Source organism: Haemaphysalis longicornis, unplaced genomic scaffold (assembly GCF_048455015.1).
Source record: "Haemaphysalis longicornis isolate Haplotype H1 unplaced genomic scaffold, Haemaphysalis longicornis Haplotype H1 scaffold_1, whole genome shotgun sequence".
Taxonomy (NCBI): Eukaryota; Metazoa; Arthropoda; class Arachnida; order Ixodida; family Ixodidae; genus Haemaphysalis; species Haemaphysalis longicornis.
The window spans coordinates 307,252,902-307,271,284 of NW_027526203.1; the positions used below are offsets into that span (position 1 = coordinate 307,252,902).

Below are 18,383 nucleotides of genomic sequence, written 5' to 3' on the forward strand. Positions count from 1 at the left end.
ATACACTACGCCAGGTTGAGAGATTCTGGGGGGACACGAGGGCAGGTTTTTCCCGCAACACCCCTCCCCACACCAATAGGCATCCACAACCCTACTCACTCGCAGCAATAATGTTGGAGTAACCCCCCCCTTCCCATCATGCAAGTGCGATCGTGAGGCACAGAATTGCTCTGCATCAATTAGCAGTCGCTCATATCGCACCAACTGCAAACTCGCAGTTGGTGCGAGATTGGCTATTTTAGGAGGCTTGGCAGTGTTCGAGCACTGGGTAGACTGAATTCATAGCCGTGCACAGCAGCAGCATGGCCTGTAATCCACATGCTACTTACTTCCAACACTATACTATAATCCACATGCATAGCAATTTTACGCCTCACCATCATGCACTGCAGCAGACCATAACAGTGGGATACATTTCGAGAGCTTTGCTTGTAGCCAAGCCTTGGTCACATGCGATGATAAAAGAGGCAGACGAAGTTGCGAATTCCACAGTTTATTGTCCTCATCACTTCGCTTTCACTTCTTCTTGGGGGCGGCCTTCTTCTTGGGCTTTGCTTCCTCACCCTTCTTGGCCGACTTCTTGGCAAGGGACTTCAGCTTCAAGAAGCGGAGCCGCACGACCTTGTTTAGCTGTGGGGGAAAACAGACAACAAAGCTCAGCCATGGGCACTGCACACATCAGCAGCTATGGGTTCCCTCCACCATGCCGAGAGGAAAAGAGTCGCGCAAAAGGTTACAACACCAAGCCTCACTAATTACTCCACTCCACCTACAGTTTTTGACAGCAAGGAAATTTTAACAAATAAAAGTTGGGGGTCGGCTTAGATTCGAGGATGCGGCTTTCCCGATGCCATTTCGCGGCCACAGGCTTGCACCTGGGAGGTTTTCAATGGGTGTCCAGAACTCTGGTTTTCAGGCTCCATTTTGCCTGTTTGACTGTTGTGAACCCAGCTCTCAGCGTTCCGCACTTGCTTGCGGATGTCGTGTGACCACGAGAAGCGCCCGTGTTCGCAGCACAATGGTACCCACAAAGCAGTGCCACAACACCGCCGCTTTCAAGCAGAAGGTAGTCTTGGAGGCCGAGAGAACTTCAAGTCCCTCAAAGCACAGTGCGACTTCGGAGTCTATGAGAAGAACGTGCGGCAACGGTGGGAGCAGCGGAATGCAATTGTCAACTGTGCCACCAAGCAAATGGCCTTCACAGGACGCAAGAAGATCTACACCACGAGGTGGAGAAGTCCCTGATTTTACCCAACAGCAACGGAGAGGTTCGAATGCCTGCGATGACGTAGGTAATACGGACGAAGGCGAAGGAGACTGCAAACATTCGAGGCATCGTGCAGGCTCAGTTCAACACCAGCAGGGGCTGGGTTAAGTGTATCTGATTTAGTGACGCTAGGCTGGATCACTCATTTTATGAAGCGGTTCTTCCGGTTCAGCCTGCAAGTGAGCATTGAACATGCTTCAACAAGCACTGCAAAAAATAAAGTGCATGTTCTATTCTCGGTCCAGTGCCTTTTTTTCATTCAGCTTACATTCGAGGCAAGTTTTTTTTTACCTGAATTTCGGGGGTTGGCCTAGATTCGAGTATATACGGTAAACCCTTGAGGCACTGCAGACTGTTCCGGAAGAGACTAAAAACTAAGCAAAGTACCAAAAAAATAGTAAAGTGTTCCCTGCACCCTGCAGTACCACCACTGCTCTCCCTTTCCAATGCCCGGCCCAGAACAGAAATGACACCTGTAGTAGCGCACTGCAATTTGCAAGCAAATAATTCAATGGAATTGATCTAAGGTTTGCCACTGTAGCCAAATTCAGAGTTGACAGCTGCAAGAAACTTAACTCAGAGGCCTGAAGTGTTCATTGCAGGGCAGGAAACATCACCCCCCCCCCCCCCCCCCCCCCCCGCTGCGCAATGGGGTCAGGCCTGACTGGAGAACATATAGTCAAATCTCACATTGAACTTGAACATGCGAAAAAAAAAAAAAAAAGCATGTCACTGAAATTGGCATAAAAACGATAATGCCTGCCTCGGAACAGAAAGCAGCACCCTTTCGTGCCATGTAACTGAAACTGATAACCGCAAGTGAAGTGGCAACGCTGGATTTGCTAGAGGTCAGACAAATCAAAAGGAACTAGTGGGTCCAAGACAATAATGGGAGTCTGTCACAAGATGGCTAACCAAAATTCCCACCTGCACACTGGCAGCATTATCTGCTAGCTCCCAAACACCCCAAAGAACTAAACACCACAACTTCTAGCTGCTGCTCAGGAGAGCTGTCTCTGCGGGGTTCAAAATGCACGAAGCTGCAAATGAGCGACATGCGCACAAAATAACCATGAAAAATATACTTACCGACTGCTTTGCTCGCCTCAGCTTGAACCTGTCGAAGTCATTCATGTTGTTTTTCTGTTGAAACAAAGAGGTGTGAATTAGATGGCAAGAAAAGTAGAGGAAATGTCATGCAGCACTATTACAAGTCAGCATCCAACCATCGTCAAGTACGAATCAGACGGCACTTCCTGGATGTGTTCATCACATGATCTGGAATGTGCTTAACCAGAATGCACTAGAATACATGAATAGTGAAGGGACACTGAAAACTAACACTGGAATGTGCAGGCCACACACTTCGAACCAACGCACACACATTTTCAAAAAAAAACAGAACAAAAATAGCGCACTAAAAAGTGCAGTGTCCTAGCACCCACAACCCCAGCATTTTACTGACGTCGACTAAGACAGATGCACTCGACGTCTTCCACTAACACTACTGGCTCCAGTAGCAGCCACCATTTGTGCAGTCATCATCGCGGAGCAGTCTTGCTGGCCACCCTGGCCATTTGCTGACCGAGTTCCTGCAGTTACGGAGTAACAGATTTGATGTAGCCTTTTTTACACAGGGTTGCAGACCCTATGTGGCTAAGTGCCTACACCCGTGACTTCAGTGGAGCAGAAAAGTGTCGGTGCTTGGAGAAAATATCACTATGCAGCGGCATCGACCCTGACTACGGTGCTGGAGACAGGAGGCGGTCTCTTAGCCTTCAACCCAGCGTCCGGGCTAATTGTGGTACTAGCGCCATATTCTCCCCGGGTGAGCCTGGTGAAACATTATTCCGTTGGCATTGCCATGGCAATGCTTCCGCCATGTTGGCCTTGAAGGCGTTACAATTGTCATGGCAACAATGCGAGAAGGGACAGCTTGCGTGGGGGAGAGGTGATCCTATCTCCTGCCAGATGAGCGTCAATCGGGATTCCAATGCAAAAACTTCGTTAAATACAGGTTTAAGAAACTTTTTAAATTTTTAAGTAGACTCTCAGAAACTTGTCAGTCTTGCTGCCTTCCCCCTGCTGATTTCTAATGTGGCATTATTGTTTCAGTTGGTCAATTAGTTCCCGGGCTAATTAGAGATAATTAGGCATTTTTGGAAGAACAGACAAAATAGTGTTAGTTGTAGCATTGCAATCTTTAGATTTTCCAACACCATGAACACTGGTGAATGCAATAAGAGAATCGGTTTTTTGATGCACCAGTGGCAAGAAACCATTTTGAATGCCAATTCCAAACTCCAAAGTTTAATGAGCTGTAAAATTAGTTCCAAGCAGCACATAAAAAAAAAAAAAAAGTCTTATTGCACTCACCAGTGTTCATACATAGCGTTGGAAAATGTAAAGATTGCAATGCTATGACTAACACAATTTTGTCTATTGTTCCACCAAAATGACCAATTATCGCTAATTATTTCGGAAACTAATTGACCAACTGAAAAAATACCACATTTGAAATCAGTGGGGGGAAATGATGGCAATCGAATGGCAGGCGCGACCGAAGGTACTCAGCGCATTTTTACGTTTTTTTAAAAGCTAGCACCCAATCTAATGTTCCTCTCCCGGTTCCAAAGAAGCAATTGCACGCTTGCAACAACAGCAATTAACTCTGGCTTTCTTAGAGCGGTAAGACTGTCTTCATGAAGTATCCACACAGCTTTCGAACGACGGCCCCCATCTCATAACAGAGTAGGATGAATTACGGCTCACTTTTTTTAGAAAAAAAAAAAGCGAGAACTTCCACCACATTCCTCAAAGAGTACTTTTGTGAAGAATGGTTTATCACAAAATGCTCTCCTCAAGCGATCCTGTATCCCTTTTCCTGAACCACATGTTAAGTCGGACAAGATAACTCCTTAAAGCTACAAACTGTTCAATAAACCGGCTTACAGCCGGTCCCAAAGTAAGCCACCCTGAAGTTTCGTCCCTTGCCCGCTAGCGACCCTTTCAATTCCCTTTAACGTTAACGACACTGGTAAAAAAAATCAAATTTGCAGTAACCCGGGGAAAAGTACCATTTTAATCAGTTTGGAGTACTCATACTAAAACAGCCTCTGGAGAAACATTTTTCAACTGAGTATGCTAAGATACGAACTGAACTACCTTCTTACAGGCTTAAATTTTATTGAGGCTGTACGCATTGACAATAAAAAGACCGGAATACTGCAATAGAACGGTGTTTTTATTAAAGTTTCAATGCTGACATTATTATTTTCAAATACTAGACTGTGTTGTACAAACAAGTGTTGAGCCACGGCAAAATTTGCACTGTGTGAGGAGACAGTCGTTGCACCTAACGAGCTCTCCCATTTCCAAGGTGCACGTTTACCACGATCAAAATTGGAGTAATGGTGATAACTTGGCCAGTTTACTTTTGGCATCAAATTTAACTTCACATGCGTTAAATACTATTACTCGCGTGCAAAATTAACAAGTTCCTTTATTGGGCGCTGCACAAAAACTTTGTGGCGATGCAGCTTGCGCCGCAACTTCTGGCGTGTTGACCGTCCCATTTCCGCGGCCCGTCAGTTTGCTGCACAACAGCAATAACTCAGCATTTTGTAACACCGTAATGAGTCGAAACTTTGCTTCACAAAAACCCATTATAGACGCATGCAGCGTATTTCACACTCATGGGCGAATGATGAAGTTGTTTTTGCTCAACTCAGTCTTCCGAGCCGCACAACTTCCCGTAACCTGGCCCACGTTCTCAAGCATTACTGCCGCGATAATGTCATTGTTCAGTACCGCAACAGATAAAACAACTCAAGGAACCCAGTCGCACACATGGCCTAAACCACCGAAAAGATTGGCGAAGCGCACTAAGCACCTGAACTAATGCATTACATTTAATAGGAGCTTTTGTTTCCATCGTTTCACCGTCTTTCTTTTTTCTGTAATTTGGGTGTGTATGCAAGAAGATAAAAAAAAAATGCGACTGGAATGCGGATGACAAGGACTCGGCCAATCTAACCATACCAAGATGGTGGCACCCGGTAGTGTTGTTTTGGAGAATTTCGGTTGTTTCGTCAACTTGCGCAACTAGCTGGTCCCCTCAGTTGACAAGTATTTTTCTATGGCAGTCTGCAACGGTTTTAGGCAAGGAAACGTACAACCCCAAAATGTGACTTCTGAGAAAACGATTTTTCTGACAATTTTTGCTAGCTGTTCATCAACAAAACCACCCTGCCACAAAATACCCAGTGCCTCAGCAACCAGCCACTAATCCAGAAACTTTAAAGTACCTTGGAATGAACCTCTTTCCAGCCACAAGCCGACAGCTGATGCCCTATGTACTCTGCCACTCTATGCGCGCACATGGGGATAAAGGAAGAAGGGGGGGGGGGAGAGGAGGAGAAGACCACCATACCAGCCGGCGGGCAGCAAGCTTCTTGGCGAGGGCAGACTGGTTCCACTTCTCGGTGACCTCGTTCTGCTTCCAGGCCTTGCGCACAGTCTTGGTGGACGTGCTCATGGGCACTCGGATCTTCTGCCGGGTGAGCCGCATGTGCTTGAAGGCGACCGCTTGGCGGGGCACCCCCGTCTCGGGCCCATCCACCACGGCCTGCACCAGCAAGCACACACCTTTCGCACACCCTGCCGACATAACCAAAGGCCAGAACACATCCAAGTGCAGAGCATTGGTTGATTATGAGGTTTAACGCGCCGACACTACATAGGCCCGCCACCGTGGATGGCTCCGGATTAATGTTGACCACCTGGGGATCTTTAACGTGCGTCGAAATCTCGAACACACAGGTGTTTTTCACTTCGCCTCCATCAACAAAGCGGCCACCACGGCCGGGACCAAGTGCAGAGCACCACTAAATGACAGGTCAAAGGCCCACACCGCTAAGACAGCAGGAGAGCCGCATCACACCGAAACCGCGTAATTATAGGCCTCCCTGTACACAACGTTAAAAAGTACTGGAAGCTGATTACCTCAGCCAGGCATGTAAACTTTTGATATTTTTGATAAATGATATTTCTGCAGACTAGCACGATAGCTGCGAGGTGCACTGCACGGAATTAATAGTCTCGGGTAGCGGGGTGATTTCCCAACCCCTACGAGGCGCCAGCCTTTATTAGCACCACTCTTGATGAGTGGTGGTTCGTTTACATTTTTGACGGTTATCAGTACTGGCCGAGACTTGCTCCAGCAACTCAACCACTCGTAAGAATTCTCCGCTGCTCTGGGGTGGTACAACTTGTCAAGAGAAAAATCGAGGATGACATTGTCAACACTCCACGCACATAGCAGCCAATTCCACACCGCACAGATTTTCTCCCTACACTGGTCAGTACTTGTCCAGACATTTAGCTTTGGCATGTCGTCAGGCTACCTCGTCGGCATTGCTGCATTCGTGGTCCTGTTGCCGTCACCAGCAGTGGCTAGTGCAAAGAGTACAGACGAATCGCAGCAGCAGACTTCTTGGATGTACAAGGTAGTGCCCTAACAACAATACACTACTTTATCAGCGTTAGTGTCTACTTGTCATATAGCATCAAGATATATTTAAATGTGAATGGAGAACATGGCTTTCAGTTCATGCAGCAAATCCTGGCAACAGACTGCTTATGTGCAGTAAAAATAAGTTATGAGTTAGTGTCCAACCTTGATATGAAAGAGCATACTTTGGCGTGTCAGCATCTTGATTTGGCCCACCGCCATGTTGGGTGCTAGTTCATGCTACCGTTTTCTAAGTCTTTCGCTGCACAAGATGAAAATTGCACGCAAAGATAATGACAGCATGAACTAGTGGGAAACGCAGTGATGAACCAAATCTAAATGCACGAACGTCGAATGATGCCCTTTCTGTTGGAAACGAACTCTAACTTGTTTCAAATGTGCATACACAACCTGTCACCAGCATGTACTGAAAACCATGTGGTCCGTTTGTATTTCAATGCACCTGGATAGCACAGGCACTGGCAAAAAGGCAGAGTAACACTGAACATGAGTAGCCTCCCCGAGGAGACGTGCCCGACTCAAAAAGCAGAAGACAAAAGGAAGCTTGATCAGAACTAAGAAGCCATCGTCACGTACGAATCAGACGGCAATTCCTATCACAGAATAGGGTTCATCACATCAGCTCCTTTTGTCTCCGTGTTGCCTCGGGCCTTTCTCATGCTTGCCAAGCTGAATATCATGCCCCTGTACCTGCACTGCCAATTCACCAACGCCACATATTAAATGTGTTACAGTTGGTAAATTGCGTTGGTTGACGGGCGGCAATTTTTTACTCCAGGACGTTTCCCTAGCCGCCTCGACTCTAGGGAGATTTCCCCAATACGCTTCCTCGCAGGCAGAAGGTCCAACCACATGCATATACTTGTAAGGAGACAGGACGCTTCTCTCAGGAAGGCAGCAGATCGAGCGGTTCCACCTTTACTCGTCGGATCGTGACTCCACAACTCACTCATGATGATGATCATGTACAGATGACGATTATAATGGTTATGCATATACTGACATCTAGCGATCCAGCACTCTACGTTAAAAAGTTCACATCTAGGCTATTCTAGCTTTGTTTAAGACAAAAAAAAGTGCGAATGTAACACGAACTGCATTCATATTGCCGACAAAAGCACCACACCAAAGACCCAGTACGTTTTTGGGCGCTTTATCAGAGCTAAAAAAAGGTACACAGACCCTGTTTTGGTCGACGACATTGACGATGGTGCACAGCCGTCCACGGTATTTGCCGTGGGTGAGGTAGACCACCCGGCCAATCTCCACGTATGTCCGCAGCGTCTGTCACAAAGGAACATTCACTACATTCTCAACGCCGTAACGTTACACACTGCATAATTCAAAATTTCGCTCACAAAGCTTACACATACCGCAGCAATTAACGCGAACATTGAACACACACACACAAAAAAATTGCACAAACAGGCCGATCAGGTGCGGCCGGCGAGAGCAACACCGTCAGACCACACGTCGTCGTCAGGTGCGTATCTGACGGCAATTCCTATCAATGTTCGTGGGTTCATCACATGGTGCTGCTCTTCAGACTGCTGGCACAGAGTTAAAATTGCTGCACTGCAACAACTCGTCGAAATCTGAATGCTAGCACATAGGCGCCATGAAACACGTGTTGCCGCCATTCAGTTAACCCTCAGATTAGACGCGCCACAGATGAAACAAAACAAATAACGGTAAATCATTCCTAGACACCCAGACCAGTAACCGCAGGTATCAAACCTTAATATGAAATGAACGATGAGGCCGACCACATATTAAGGCTTAACACGTGCGGCTCGTTACTGTCCCTGTTCCAGCGCTTTGACCGCCTGGCTCACAAACTTCTTGTAGCTAAAAAAACATAAGAAATAACACCATCACAAAGTTTATACAACCGTTACGTGCAATAATTAACTAAAATATACCATTTCTTACGCGATTCACACATAAAAGTTCCAAGAATATCGATGAAGACAGAACACACGCCACGTACCATGCTTGGACGATCACAAAAAGGAGGGTTACCAGCCCACAATGCATCATGGGACTCTATGTTAGGTGCTCTGGTGGAAAGAAACGTAACCAATTCAGTAAAAAAAATTACAATATTAATGTTAAGCTAAAATTGCGTATGAAAATAAAATTATTTGAATTATTATTGCAAAAATTGTGAAAATTGTTTTTGTTTGATTGTATATTAGACTTTTTTTTCAGCTGTTGACGTGGAGTAGCCAGTAATCAGCTGGCCGAAGCAGGCTTGCGGGCGGGTTGCAAGTCGCTAGCTGTCGCAAGCGAAAGCTTTGCTAGCGCTCGTATGCGCTCGTCGCCAGCGGTAGCCAGAAAGGCCACGTAAAATTGAAGTGGCGAACTGCAGGGGGGCCTTGATGGGGGAGATTTTTCCGTGACGACTACCGCTTCGACGGAAGTTATTCAAGGGAAGTAGCTGCCCCGTCTGCGCCCGGCCTCAACGGTGTGCTACGGACATCCACCATGCCGTACATCAACGAACGTAAGTTGAAAACTGGCAAGGGAGGGCGCGGTAGCCATGTGATACAGCTCAAAATCACGGCGTCATCATGGTGTCAATGGTCTCCTGCTTTTCCAGGAGGCGAAATCCTGGAGTCTAGGCCTCTGTGGCGGATAGGAACTATCACCGAATTCTTCCAAGGTTTGGCACGGATGGTGACCCTTTTGTAAGTTTCTGAACGTGTTAAAAGCAGCGTTCCATTCGTTTCCTAAAATGTCGCTGGTCTGGAAAAATAGGTGTGAAGTTATAAACTTTTAAAATCGGGTAGTATTACGTAAGGTTGTGTAATCGTACCTGAATGGCTGTACGCAGGACATCGTTAGTTTCCGAAATATAAACAGGGCACGCTTTGTCGACAGCGACATAAAAGGTATTCCCCACCATCCTTCAAAAATAATGTGCTACTGAAGGGAGCGATCTCAAAGTGCAGAGAAGGGCTTTATGTGCCGTGCCAAAATCTAGCCAAAACGTACCACCCCATACCAGCCTCTCAACATACTGCGTGTAAGCATAATAAATTGAGTGATTGCTTTTAAAAAGCGAGTTTCTTAAACCCAGAGGAGTTTATAATGTGCCCTGTGCCAAATGCGACGTAATACGTACCAGTCCATTACAGCTGACAAAAATGAAGCGTATAAATATAATAGAGTTATTGCCTTTGAAAAAGCTAGCCCAGAGGAATTGGGAATTGAATTAAGAGCTTCTGTACGCAAGTTGGAGACAGTACCTTGACACGATAAACTCAAGCAGTTTCTTTATTACAGATGCTGAAGCATACGTGCAATTGCTAGCAGGGCTACATGATGTCGTGCACGTAGCATTATTCATTACGTAAGCCCAATCCGCAGTTGTGGTGTTTTGTTTTCAACCCTGGTACTATATTCATCTCAAACCAAACATGCAGATGCAGTTAGCTCTCTCCACTCCTTCACGACTGATCTAACCCACTGCATGCTGATTGATCAGTTTATTGGCTGTACTGCCGAAGGGTACAAGCCAGTAAATCTAAGGCTATATATATACTGCAGGCACAATTGTTGGCATTGACAATCAAATCGAACCGACCACTGTTACAGATACACATTCACAAGGGGAGCTACAGGTCTCTGCTTCACATGCTTACATACGAGCTAAAAAGTTTGAGGGCTGGCTCTGTTTTTGTGGAAGTGCTTTGTCTGCATTTACTCATTATCACCTTCAAAATAATCTCCTTGCACAGCCAAGCAGCGTTCCTGCCACTGCTGGAATGTGTCTCCAATGTTTTTGCCCAAACACCTTCTGCGATTCGCACTATATCTTTATAGTGGTGTCAAAAATATGGCTGTTGCACCTGGTCTTCATCTTTGGAAAAGGGGCGAAGTCCACTGAAGCTAAATCTGGCAATTATGTGGAGGGTGGGTGTGGAAGTGCAATGTTCTTCGGAGTTGTGAGCGGAGCTTGGTGATAGGGCGCTGTGGCATTGTGAAACATCCACTTTTTCATGTGCAACAGGTCCTGTTGCTTTCACTGACTGCTCTTCCTTAGATGCCCTGAAACCTGGCCGTACAACTTTAATGACGGTCTGGCCTTGGAGCACGAGTCTTTGATTCACAGTGATGCGAATGTCGAAAAGGGCAGCGAGCATGCATTTGGCCAAGCTGTGGACACCTTTCACCTTTTCGTCTGCCAAAATCATGGGCTCTTCCATTGTGAAGGCTTGCTTTGTCTCAGAATCATTTCCGTAAATGCAAGTTTCATCACCAGCAATGATCATGCATCGACATGGATGGGTCATTTCCAGCACGCTGATGAAGCTTTTGGCAGATGTCGGCATAGTGTTCCTTCTGCTTCTTTGATAGCAGCCGGAGGATTAACTTGGCAGCAGCACGGCACGTGTCAGGATTGCCAGGACTGTTCTGTATGATAAGTTGACAATGGCAGCAATGTTGTGGGTTGTTCGTTGATGACCCTCATGCATTTAGTAACATAATTGACTGGCCTAGTTGGTATTCCATTATGTACAGTTCAGCGCAAAAATGCGTTGTGTTGTGTTCCTCATGCATAAGTGGCTGAAAGGTTTCCACATGTTCGGGAGTTGAGCTTGTTGCAGGTTTTTCCTTATCTTTCACCATATTCAAGTGATGTCATGCGGCCCTGGGACCGTGCAAGCCACACACAACCTTTTCCGCGACTCCTTGCTTAGTTGTGATCTAATGGTGCCAGTTTCCTGTGCCTTGCTGCACCCAGCCAAGTTCCACCTGTGCCAGCTGCACCAAAAGTGCACTAATGTCCTCGAAGGTTTCTTAGAATGGATTTGTTTGTGGTCTGGCAATGTCCTGTGCATTTTTTGAGACACTCGGCATTTTTCGCTTTGTTACTGCAGTGCTGGTGAGATGGCACACTTCTCTTATCACATGCTTTGACAGATCGGTGCAGCTGGAGGTGAACAGATGTAAATTATTTCTTTACTGCATGCACATGTGCTAGTAATTGACAAACATCTTTGGAATGCGGTGCCGCTTCTGTAATCTCATGGTTGCACCATCAATATTGATTTCGTAGTTGGCTTAAGCTGTGCACCACATTGCTTGAAGCCTTTTTTTGTATAGGAATTTGCTTTTATTTTATAATAGCAAATCATAGCCCACTTAAGCTGAAATGAGTGGTGAACAAAAGACACGTGTGGCGCGCTAAGACTTGAGAATAGGCATGCAGTTGAGTGCCTGCCGCAGTTGTTGCGGGGGCTGAGTTGACCGTCTTGATTGCATTTGACCCATTTTCATTTCCACATGCTTTCCAGAAAGCACGTTACTGGTTTGTTAGAGCCACAGCGGAGGCAGGCTATCTCATTGCATGCTTTGTCACGTTGCACGTTCCTGTTCTTGCGTCTGTGCCTTGCCGCCCGTATCTTTCGATCTTCGCTCAGTCTATTCAGCTTGGGCTGTAGGTAACTGTACACAATTGGCGTGCAGTATTGGAAACTCTTAGCAGTCTTCCCACACAGCTGCATGCACCACACCTCGTTGGTAGCCCTGCTAAATGCGCCTTTGTCTGGTTAGTTTCATGTTTTCATGCTGCAGGCACTTCTAGTGATTATATGGTGTTTTAATAAGAAACCTTTAGGTGGCCCACTGAGTGAAAAAGCCATCGTCGGCTCTATCTGAAGCAGCAAAACACCACCTGAACTCCCATTGGCTGTGACACGTCGTGTGGCTCCATAGTGTGTGCCTCAGAAATAAAACACAAAAAAAAGGAGTGCACACCTCTATTGACGCAATGCCTGGGCATGCGCAGAGCCACATGGAAAATTGGAGAGTGTGGCAGCAGCTGCTGTTTGGCTGCCACTGGTTTAACACCTCTGGTTAAACCAGTTTGATTCCAACATGTTCTGAGCTTCATACTCTAGCTGCCTCTGTCGCTCTCGCTGAGCACTGCAGTAGTCATCAGCAAGCCAGGGCGTTCTGTGCAGCACACAACGCCCTGTGGCATTCAGTTTTAATGCTTTTGCGTTCACAACTCACAAGTTCTTAGATGTTCTTGGAGGGGTTTTCTTTTTCTTTTTTTTGTTCCCAAGTACCATACGGAAATCACCTCTACAGTAAAACCTCAATACAAGAGACACTCAAGGGAGCCCGGAAACACTTATCTTGTAACCAGGGTCTCTTGTAGATGTTGCTAAAATGTCTCTTATAACCAAGTGGCCCGCCACAGTGGCTGTGGCGTTGTGCTGCTGAGCCCAAGGATGTGGGTTCGATTCCCAGCCACGCAGCCGCTTTTCTGATGGAGGGGAAAAGCAGAAACTCCCATGTGCATGAGATTTCGGCCCGCGTTAAAGATCCCCACGTGATCCGCGCCTCATCGCCTGTGTAGCGTCGGCACGTTAAACCTCATAATCAAGTCTTGTAACAAGTGTCTTTTGTAATGAAGTTTTACTGCATTTCATACTCACTGTGTGCTTCCGAAAACGCAGGGAATGAAAATGGTAGTGTAGGGGGCTGGTTCCCAGAGGAAGGATCAGAGTGTTGTCGTAATCTTAAAGGCACCCCAGCTAAGAGCTTGAAATGGACTGAACATCTGTAAATTGAATTTGGTGTGGAGGAACTTTTTTTGGTTGTGCAGCAATGGCTAATAGAGCACTGCACCTAGTAATTAGAGACTTATTTTTATACAACTCCAAAGGTGATTTTAAATTGTAATTGCTTTTTCTTTTTGTGCTTAAAAACTTGCTAAAAGTCTTTCAGTGACTTGATGACGACTGATGCCAGCATTGCTGTAAACTTGTGAAATTATGCCAAATGTCTCGATGTCAGGTTTGCCCGGTTCCATGCAGAACTTCACATTCATTCTTTGTTCTTACTTGGTGTTCATGGTGAAATAACAAATGTGGGGACACATGTGGTCGAGGTGCACAGCTCTCGGTGTGCAAAGAACAGTGCTTTTAGACTAGCCGAATTGTGAAGGTCGGTGCAGCCTTGTGCTGTGGCATGTTGCGAAACTTATCTCAAAACTTCTTCATACTTCTTCACTCAGGCACTAGCTTTGTGCCTCGGTCCCAATTGTGGTTGTTTTTATTCATCTTTTGATCTTTATGTTGACAGCCGCATAGAAAGCGAGTGCAAGCCATGAACTGTTTGCTGCAACATTTGAGTTGCAGTTAGCTCTGGACGTAGCGGTTCACACCCTTCTGTCCTGTTCAGTACTTCTCGAGGCTTTACCTGGCACACTAATCCAGTGTGGTTGGGGCAGCTTATGCGAGGTGTGTTATGCAGCCCCTGTGTGCTTTGGCCATTGCATTGAAATAATGGGAGACCAGCAAGAGGCCCCACGAGGAGCCTGTCACGGGGGCTTCTTTAGTTTCTGCTGTACGAGTGCGCTTGCGTCATGTGTGGCTCACCTGAGCCAGTGCTTTGTGGGGCATGTGCTGATAGCCTTTCTCGTTTTTGTTTCTTTCCAGCTTTCAGACTTTGTTCATGGTAAGTGGCCTTTGGTCTCACAACTGTGAGCTGATTAGCCTAACAACTGCTCCCGCAAACTGTTCAAAACTATTTTGAGTGAGCTTGGCTTGTTTAAAAGTGCCAGGTGTATTTCTCAGCACAATAGGTGGGATGGCTTGCTCGACTTTTGTGGCACAAACTAAATCCAAAAAGAGATGGCAGAATGAAAAAATCCTGTAAGCATTACTTTGAGTGATTTATGGCTTGTCCACTTATCAAGAATTCGTTCTTTCCAGCATCACGCGGCCACATTGTTAAGAATAACATCTCAGTGTTTTTTTTTTTTTCTTTTCATTGGCTCTGGGCTAGTTAGTTGTTTCTTTATAATGGAGGTGCATTGTCAGCAGAAATTTAAAATTGGCAGTGCTTGCAAATACTGTAGAACAGAGACCTCACACATTAAATCTGCATTTCAGATGGATTCCGAGAGTTCGAACAGGTCATCATCGTCAAGATCTGGAGGAGCGAACGGAAGAGGGTAGGTTTGCCGCAGTACAAGCCTTCCTGTCGAATCTGTAGGGCACGTGACTGGCAGGCTTCGTAAGAACTAGACTGAACTTTGGAGAATTGGTGGGGCAGCATCATTGGGCAACCCATCAGGGACAGCTGAGTCCGTATCAGGCGCTATGCACCTGCCAGCATGAATTTTACATTGCCATGCAAACTGTTTCCTAGTGCCAGTGCTTGAACCTTTCACTGCCACTCCCAAGATAACTCGGGCAACCTCACACGCACACTCCTAGCCACACCCGAGTGTACTCGTGTTACCTCTTTATCCAACTCCCTGCCACTCCCGAGACAACTCATGTAGAAAAATTACTGTGGGCATGTCACGCCATCTATTGAAACATCACATAAATGCATGGATCGTGTCTGGTAAATTTTAGACACCTGATGGAGTTCACGTTTCTTCATGCGTGACGCTTCATCTTTTCACACCAGCACGGCCATATTGGCCATGGAGAGTCAGATGCGACTATAGCAGCAAAGGGAGTCTCGTTGCCTGTACGTTAGCTGCCAGGTTCCACCTTGTGTGGTGTGTTGTTTTGAAAAATATCAGACTTCAGAGTTCTCTGAACACCTGCACATCCTAATTATCTCTCAGGTAATAATTTTTGTGATCAGTTAATAATTTGTTTGTATTCCGTGCAGCTTTTTAATTGGATAAGATAATCCTAAATGCAGTGTTAACATGTCCTGCAGAGTATTGTATTGGTGCATTACTAGCATAAAGTTTCCACTGAACGAACAATGAAAAAACAAATCTGACGGAGTGAGGACTAGCCATAAAAAAAAAAAGAAAACCCTCGGCATTGGAAGGGTTAAGTTGGCAGAAATGCTTTTCTGTAGTGCTGGCTCGCCATTTATAGTGAGCCCGTTGGTTGCTTGTGGCCAGCATTTGCTGCCATCCTGCCGCTGTCCCAAATGTGAACCGACAACTGAACAAGAAATGCAGCTACCAGCACTACCAAGAAAAAAAGTTTCGTCGCTGCTCTTGGAACTGCTGGAGTTGGCATTCAACAGCAGCACCGTATTGCCCAGGGTGTCAGTGTGGCAGAGCTTTGAAGGCTTTCAAGCGCACATTGTCCGTGAGGCCTGCAGGCTTAAGTAGCAGTGTAGCTTGGCTGTGTGGTTGGCCGCTTGTTTGGTTACACATTAGTGGCAGCTTGGTCAGAGCACCGCTGACCAATCTGTTTGATCTTGCCTCAATCGTGGAGGTGATAATGCGCTGCATTACAACAAGATTTGCGACTCTGTTTATGCGCTGCTTAGTACTTTTAGCATGCCTCTATATCACTAGTGGCAGGCGCAAATGCCTTGGCAACCAATGGGCTTTGTTTCCAGAATACCTCACATGCCATTTTGATCCCTTTGCAGACCTCCCAGGCCACCGCCAAGGCGGCCCAGGATCAGTGGGTTCGGAAACACGACCCAAGGTATTGTTCATAGCAGAGACAATAATCATATGTGTATGGTGTAACTTGGTGATTCCTGATCAAACTTAATCAACAATGAACAGGACACTCTGTGTTCTGTAATCTGCACAAGCAAATATAGCCAGTCTTGTTGTGAAGTAAGTGCTTACGAGGACAGCGCGGACACAGTGGGGCTGGTTTATTGGAGCCAGTATTGAAGTATGGTGTGGGAACTTTGAAGCCATCAATGTCATGGACCTTGAAAATGGTAACTTCATGCAGAAAAAAGGGGTGTGCGTGCCTTTTTGGCAAGATTTTCTTTTTAAGCCAAATAATGGAACTGGAGCAAAGCACTTCCTGCAGCAGTGCCAAATCAAATGATACAGTTGTTGGACCTGAGTATGGGGTTATCGTAATGAGATCTTAACGAGCTGAGCCAAGCTCACTGTCTCGTATCTGTTGCATAAAACAAAAATGTTATATGTGGTAGGGTCTAATAGAAAGAGAGTGCAGAAACTGCGACAAGTTAGGTGTAGCAAAGTGCCAAAGCTAATAAGAAGTGCATGCTTAGAAACGCATCCACAGAACCATTACTAAAGTGTTCTGTAGTGCGTATAAGTGGAGCAGATATACTTTCAAAAATTTAAAGTATCTTGCAGACACCTAAGTGGGGCATTGAGTAAGGGTGTTTTGCGGAAAAAAATGTGGTATGGGGGCCGGGTGGATGAGGTGAAGTGGACAAGTCTCTTTATGCTAATTTGTGGTATGTAGTAGGAGGAGAATTGTGCATGTTGTGCTGTAAATACCCTCGATCAGAGGCATCGTGGGCATAAGAATCGTTTGTGGGGATGGAGAGGTCATTGGGAAAGCTGCCGTTCTCTCGGAGACTCGTGAGTGATTCTTGGTGGTTTAGAGCAGCTGGACTTCATAATTACTCATTCATTAGCAGCCATACAGTTTAGTCTTCGTATCTAAAGAAAATTCTGTTGAACACGTTAATGTAGGTCAAGCTACGTTTCCTTCAATGCAGATCAACTCATTAAGTTCATAACTTTAGCTAGCTTCTTTATGAATTGGTTGCTCACTAATTTTAGGCAATATTTCTAAGTGAAAAAAAAAAAAGGCCACTTGTTATCGAATGTGTGTGGAAGTACGCGCCTAGTTGATTGGGCTTCAATTTATATCAGTGCCATAAGTTGCAGCAAGAACGATTGTTTCAGGCAATTTTATGCATTGTGGAACACTGGATTGTTTTTTAAATGTGTAAGCATTCTTTGGGGACTTTCCCCCAAAATGTCTGCACACATGACGTAATGAGCTCTGCGGCGGTACCCACGTGGGCCTTCCGAAGTAAACATGCCTATAGAGGTGCATGTTTGGAGATCAACTTAGGAGCTTCTAAAAATTCTTTTCTTTGCATACTATTGCAGTGTTTTATTGCACTGGCCCTTTTTAAAGCAGTTGTCCTAATGGGGAGTTAGGAGGGTTTTAGGTTGGAGATAGTGCTTCTTTGGTGCAAACAGAGAGCAAGGCATTGAGAGAGCCCCTTTTGTTTCAGGTTCCATAAACTGCTCGATTCCTGGAGGCGGATGAGGTTAAGGGGTCTTCTGTGCCCAGAAGACCCGGAAATCCTTCCAAGCTTGCGTGCGTCTTGAAGCAGATGCTTTGTGCAACATTATGACGCCAGCCCCGTCAACTCTGCTGTGAGCTGGGGCATGGCTGAAGTTTTGCCGAAGGCTTGCTTCCGTTTGGACGGTCATTTAATTTAATGCACCCAACTTTTTTTGCACTGAGTATGAAAACGAAAATTCCCAGCTGCTGTTGCAGACCAGCATAGTTGTATCCAAATACAGCCACCTGCCGTGGCTACGATTCTGCTATCCTCTTGCACGCTGTTACTCAAGGTGTAATTTTCTTTTTACTGCTACACACTCCTGTCACCTGTATATATCTGCGATACTATTCATGCCGTCTCGTAAAATGCAAAGACCCAGATTCCAGCTGCTTGCTGTTTGTGCAGAATAAATAACACCTCTGCATTTAATTCACTGTTTTCGTTATTTCATGTCTTTTTATAGATTAGCGCACGCAATAACTTTGTCCTTCTAGGTAGGGCACTTACTGTGCCCGAAAAATGTTTGACCCCACCGCAAGCTAGAGCAGAACCAGG

At 45.9% G+C, this 18,383-nt stretch overlaps 2 protein-coding genes and 2 non-coding genes across 6 annotated transcripts; 1 reads left to right on the top strand and 3 right to left on the bottom strand.

Moving 5' to 3' along the window:
• Nucleotides 1–477: 477 nt before the first annotated feature.
• Nucleotides 478–8,852, bottom strand: Rpl14 (ribosomal protein L14). Of its 3 annotated transcripts, none has more exons than XM_077681374.1 (5): nucleotides 8,733–8,852; nucleotides 7,983–8,084; nucleotides 5,700–5,894; nucleotides 2,357–2,410; nucleotides 478–630 (listed from the first exon to the last, which is right to left on the bottom strand). In XM_077681374.1, the coding sequence occupies exons 1-5, from the start codon at nucleotides 8,838–8,840 to the stop codon at nucleotides 517–519; spliced, it is 573 nt and encodes a 190-aa protein (XP_077537500.1). In that variant the 5' UTR covers nucleotides 8,841–8,852; the 3' UTR covers nucleotides 478–516. The 3 variants fall into 3 exon arrangements, with proteins under 3 accessions (XP_077537500.1, XP_077537504.1, XP_077537511.1); XM_077681378.1 differs by having other exon boundaries at nucleotides 8,791–8,843; XM_077681385.1 differs by having other exon boundaries at nucleotides 8,723–8,776.
• On the bottom strand, nucleotides 7,347–7,421 carry LOC144156408 (small nucleolar RNA SNORD49). Its single transcript, XR_013319777.1, has one exon. It is a non-coding gene; the product is annotated as a small nucleolar RNA SNORD49 (small nucleolar RNA).
• Nucleotides 8,260–8,333, bottom strand: LOC144156409 (small nucleolar RNA SNORD49). The gene has a single exon (XR_013319778.1). It is a non-coding gene; the product is annotated as a small nucleolar RNA SNORD49 (small nucleolar RNA).
• A 187-nt stretch (nucleotides 8,853–9,039) lies between the features above and the next one.
• Nucleotides 9,040–18,257, top strand: LOC144149746 (uncharacterized). The gene is made up of 6 exons (XM_077681404.1): nucleotides 9,040–9,306; nucleotides 9,403–9,490; nucleotides 14,258–14,276; nucleotides 14,714–14,775; nucleotides 16,176–16,234; nucleotides 17,772–18,257. Exons 1-6 carry the CDS (start codon nucleotides 9,288–9,290, stop codon nucleotides 17,804–17,806), a joined length of 282 nt encoding a protein of 93 aa, XP_077537530.1. The 5' UTR covers nucleotides 9,040–9,287; the 3' UTR covers nucleotides 17,807–18,257.
• Nucleotides 18,258–18,383: the final 126 nt, after the last annotated feature.

Bases quoted from the DNA above. Each gene is read 5' to 3' on its own strand.
- LOC144149746 (XM_077681404.1), top strand. The intron at 14,776-16,175 runs GTAGGTTTGCCG...ATCCCTTTGCAG, and splicing joins GGAGGAGCGAACGGAAGAGG to ACCTCCCAGGCCACCGCCAA. The intron at 16,235-17,771 runs GTATTGTTCATA...CTTTTGTTTCAG, and splicing joins GTTCGGAAACACGACCCAAG to GTTCCATAAACTGCTCGATT.
- Rpl14 (XM_077681374.1), bottom strand. From the start codon at position 8,840: ATGATGCATTGTGGGCTGGTAACCCTCCTTTTTGTGATCGTCCAAGCA. The intron at 8,085-8,732 runs GTAAGAAATGGT...CCTTTGTGACAG, and splicing joins AACTTTTATGTGTGAATCGC to ACGCTGCGGACATACGTGGA. The intron at 2,411-5,699 runs GTATGGTGGTCT...TTGTTTCAACAG, and splicing joins AGCTTGCTGCCCGCCGGCTG to AAAAACAACATGAATGACTT.